At 36.3% G+C, this 5,000-nt stretch overlaps 1 protein-coding gene across 2 annotated transcripts in view; it reads right to left on the bottom strand.

Moving 5' to 3' along the window:
- Nucleotides 1-4,998, bottom strand: part of tbx20 (T-box transcription factor 20) — a gene marked incomplete at both ends in the record, with an annotated part of 9,139 nt that extends 4,141 nt beyond the window's left edge. For both annotated transcript variants that reach the window (XM_083678497.1, XM_083678498.1), the window contains 4 exons: nt 2,079-2,187; nt 2,495-2,659; nt 3,425-3,656; nt 4,872-4,998. In XM_083678497.1, the coding sequence (XP_083534623.1) occupies nt 2,079-2,187; nt 2,495-2,659; nt 3,425-3,656; nt 4,872-4,998 (633 nt within the window). The remainder of the gene's footprint in view (nt 1-2,078; nt 2,188-2,494; nt 2,660-3,424; nt 3,657-4,871) is intronic.
- Between the last annotated feature and the right edge of the window lie 2 nt (nt 4,999-5,000).

Genomic DNA, 5,000 nt, shown 5'->3' with positions numbered 1-5,000 from the left:
TTGTTTATGGAGTTGCATAGACATGAGAAAGCTAGCTTAGCATGCTCAGACTGTTTCAGATTCAAGTGCGAGAAATAGGCAAAAGAGATAAATAAAAAAAAAGACACAAAAAATAACACATTCCTAACAATCTCGGATTGGCAGAGATTAGCATGGTAAATAATAGCATTTATTAACTCACTTTAACTGTTGTCATGAAGGTTAAGTCATATATTGACGTGATGGACAAACATCAAATATTGAATTATGTTTTTGCCTTAAAGGAGCAATCTGTAATTGGTACAAACATTTTTAGACTTTTAAATTAATGATATATACGTTATAAAATGATACATATATATACATATGAATAATATAACTTAGAAATGCCTCATAAGCTTAGTTCAACTGTCTTACCCCATCAAAAAATATAAGCTTGTGTTACTCTAACCATAAACAATGCATTTGTAAACAAACTGTATAGCTTCAAAACATGGTTAAAACTATCATTTTGATCTCATGGATGATCAATCCTTGCATATATAGCTCTGTCTATGAAATTGAGAGTGGTTACATTTCTCCAGCCCTATCCCTCAGCTATACCAAAAAAGTCGCGCGGAGTCCGCTTTGTTATTTTTTTGAATTACAGATTGCACCTATAAAAGCTACTGACATTTTTTACAAACTTGAGTGATGCATTATAAACTTTAACTTGTGCATATACATTCAGTTGAGTAAGCAATAGGAATGTGTAATAGATGTTGATGATAAACATATTTCAAGTTAAAAATAATTCCCCGTCAGAATTATACAGTCATGAAATGACCACTTTGGTGGCAAAGTTGAAACATTGAAAGCCTCGTGTACAAAGCCAGCTACCGCAGGCTCACTAGTACAATTTCAGTCCAATGTCCATGTAATCGTTCCAAAAAAGTCATATGATATTATAAATGTTTTTTCTCTACAAGTTGCTGACAAGTTATAATTATATCAACGAAGATTAGAAGGAAACATATTTGTCACATATATTTTGGCACACTCCTAAATCAAGCCGGTGGCCCATAGGCCCTCGCTTTTTATTGCCTTAGCCTAGATGTACAGTGTTTCTGCGATGGTTAGGGTATGCTCTTTGAAATATCCTGACTATTGTGAGTCGTTAGGAATATCTTCACAGGAAAACATATCCTACACAATTGAAACTTCCTACTGTTTTATATCCAAGTAGCTTTATCGGTCTTTTGCGTCATCATGAAAAACAAATGACCTTGTTTAGCAAATATCTTTCCGGTGTTGTAATGATATGCCTCTCGCCCACTCTTTTCGTCTTTTCAAATACCGTGGATACTAGCGTTCAGGTTAAATTAAATCATAAGCCTAAATTCAAGTGTAAAGACGTTTTACGCAGTTTAGGCCTATCGGTTGCATAACCCATAGGCCTACTTTTGATCAAATAAACGGTGCATGGGCCACATATTTCAGTAGTTGTGATTTAAAGTATTCGAACAAGCAATAGTATAGCTGACTAATATAATTGACTATTTCAGCTTAAGTCCATATTGGGTTTTTTTTGCACCTGCATGTAGCCTACATTGTTTTGGCTTCTAATAGCCAAAATATTATCGGCCTAATCATTTTTTCTTAGCGAATACAATTAGGAAAAAATCATGTTAGCCTTACAATATATGACATGAAAAATAGCCTCTTTCTAATGATCTCACGAGATTCATAAAGCTTATAACATGAATAAAAACTGAGATAGGCCTATTATTTCATAGATAACCTCTACTAAAGGATAGGATGATTCTCTACATCACCCACCAAATATTTGTGAACAAATACATAAAAATAGTCTAGTTTTCGTTGTCATTACAATATTGAATGTACGTGAAAATACCTTGCCGCATAACTTTTAATATTAGATTGTCTATACTTCATCTAGCGGCTAGGTTAAGAAATCCAATGCAACATATCTTAAGTTGTAACGTAAGAAATTATGAACAATGTAGTTTACACTTGTTCATATGTATTGCTAATCTGCAATGTTTTCAATGCGCAACCAGATTTAATGTTGCAACGAAAATAACAAATCCATAACATACATGTCCATGTTGGTCCAGTTCGTTGTTGGTGAGCTTGACTTTCTCGAACGAGACCATTTGCTTTAGCAACTGTTCCCCAGTGAACGGAGAGTCAGGATGCACGTACAACCTGCAACATAGGTTCAATAAATACATTAGAATACACGTATCATCGTTTATATAGCCTATGGGTTCATGCATACACAGACAACATATGTCATATGATTCAAACAGTACAACGAATTTCAGATGCTAATTCATTATTCATTATTTCAAAAAGATTCACATATGATATCCAATTGTTTTCTTGATTATCCATATAGTAATAAATCATAATCATCAATGTTTCCCTATGCCATGTATGCGTGTGATTTTGAACCTTAACGATTCATGTTTAATAGCCTTGCAATAACGAGAGGCGCGTAAACACCACGCACCTTGCAGGCAGAGGAGGGTCCGCCTTGCCCGCCACCAGCCAGGACGACCTGTGGTAGGCGTATCGGTACCGTTTGTTGTCTACCGGAACAATGTCCATTAAGACGATATATTTGGCATCCGGGTCGACCCCCGAGAAAGACACACGGATGGTGGGGAACATTCTTCTGTTGGAGGGGAAGATAGACAGTTAACAAAACGACTAAACAAACCCACGGCGGGCTGCCAACCATTCTCATTCAGAGAGAAATATTTATTCAAACCTCGGCACCAAGTAAAACACAAGATAATGAGTGTCGTATTTCAACGAATTCCCTTTCCCACAAATCATAATATAGCATACATTTTATACGAGTCTCTTTCATCTGTGCATGGTTAAATGACAAAATGTCAAATAAACAATATAATCTTCTCTACTACACTTTCCTTTTTCTCTAATGATGAAGTGGGCAATCTGCAGTAGGATATTACAATATCGATTTGGATTTAATGTAGTTTTAGGACAAAATGTAATTGTTTTCTTAACATCAATCGATGACACAACTGTGCGTTTCATGTATAGGGCTCACGTCCATTTTCTCAAGGGCAGTAATGGAGTAAATGGTACAATTATTATAGGCCTAATGATTCCACCTAAATAATAGTGGTAACTAAAGAAATTATGAATTAATTACACATTAGTTATGGTTTAAATTTAAGATTAATTTTCAATAGCCTAATTGGTTTGGCTACATATTGAATCATAGACATTTCAAACAATAAAGATGTGCCATAAGATGTTGGACCACTGCACATATAAGCCTAGGCTTTTCTATGTCATCTACATAAAAGATAAAGCCCGCGGCGTTGCTCTCAGTAACGGCAGAGCTACGGGACAGAAGGGTTAGGCAGGTATTGGTCTATATTTTTTGCAGGGTGAAACTGAAATTTACCTTCCAGATTTCGTAATGATCATTTCCGTGCCGAGGTCATGAAATTTGTCCCAGAGATCCTTGGTCTCTAAACTGCAGGAGATTTTGGCCATCTCTTCGCTGGGCACCACGGGGGTGGTCGGGATGAGCGGCTCCGTGCACACCGCAGGCGCGCTCCCGCTGAAGTCTCCACGCGCGTCCAGAGTAGACAGCTCCAACCCCGGGTTACAAGATGACTTCTCCACGAATTGTTCTATGGAGGAAAACAAAAGCCATGTCCATGTTTTCATCAATCAAGTTCATTTCTATAAGCCATACCATTCAAAAATGTAACTATTATACAATAATTGTTGTATAATTATGTGACCATTATTTCACTGTACGTTTATTATTATTATTATTATTATTAGGCTTATGATTGATTGTTATGATTATGATTATTACTATTATTATTATTATTATTATTATTATTATTATTACATCATAGAATACATATATATTTCCAAGGATTACTTGATCAATTCAACAATGTTCTAGATATTCTTCCTGACAAATATGATGCTATAAGTACTGACTTAAATTGTTAGCCTTTATGACTACAAAGAAACATATTATCTGTTGCCTAAATTAATATTTGATACATTCCATAAAATTGTGTATTCCTATCCAATCCATAACAAGTGAGCAAAAGCAATTGAATTACAAAAACAAACGATGTAAACTAGGCTACAACCTTAAAATCGACACTGGGCGACATTAGGCTACATTATTTTAGAATGTCGAGGTTAGAATTACGTTATTTTCGGAGAGATAGTCGGTGAATTTTACAAATGGACAAAACACACATTTGTATACGATGATAAAAACTATCGGGGGATGTGTTCAATATGTTATGGGATTGCATGCAGTCATAATTGCATACAAGGCCTTGTCAACAGTCTATGGCTCCATGCATTGGCTGGGTCCTCTTATTTAGTTGACAAACACGTTTTATTTAAGTGTGTGGGACACTTCTAACATTGTGAGAAAAAAAATTCTGCACCAGATTGTCCCATACTATTGCTTAAGCAAACTATTAGCATAATAAGAGCAAAAACTGTGGCCAATTAGCCTGTGTGTTGAATTATGTGTGTTGATAGCCCATATTGTATTCCAATAGGCTCATCCACTATCCTGGCCAAATACAACAATATTTCGCGAGCAATTATAGTTCATATTAAGTAAATGCGTATACCCATTAACCCTTTTTTAGAGAACGTTAAGACTATAAAGAGTATATTTATCATACGTTCATAAATATGCACTATGTGCAGTGGAGCCGCGAGGACTGGTTCCAAGTAATAGGTAACAAACAAAATAGTCTGGACTATTAGAAAACGTACAAGCTCAGTTCTGGGCCTGGTAATGTATAGCCTATGCTGACACTTCAGTGTCACTCCGGTAAAAAACGGGGGCGCGATTTGCTTACCGAGAGGCTTGATGGTGTTTTCCTCTGTTTCCTTGTCCTTCGTTTTTCCACTTGACATAAGAGCGGCTATCGAGAACGCGTTTGCCCGGGAGGAGAGCTGCGGCTTCGGGGAGGAGGTGTACTCCATTG

Source organism: Argentina silus (genome assembly GCF_951799395.1).
Source record: "Argentina silus genome assembly, chromosome: 10".
NCBI classification, from domain to species: domain Eukaryota; kingdom Metazoa; phylum Chordata; class Actinopteri; order Argentiniformes; family Argentinidae; genus Argentina; species Argentina silus.
Note: the sequence above shows the minus strand (reverse complement) of the source record. Positions and strands in the feature narration are given on the sequence as shown.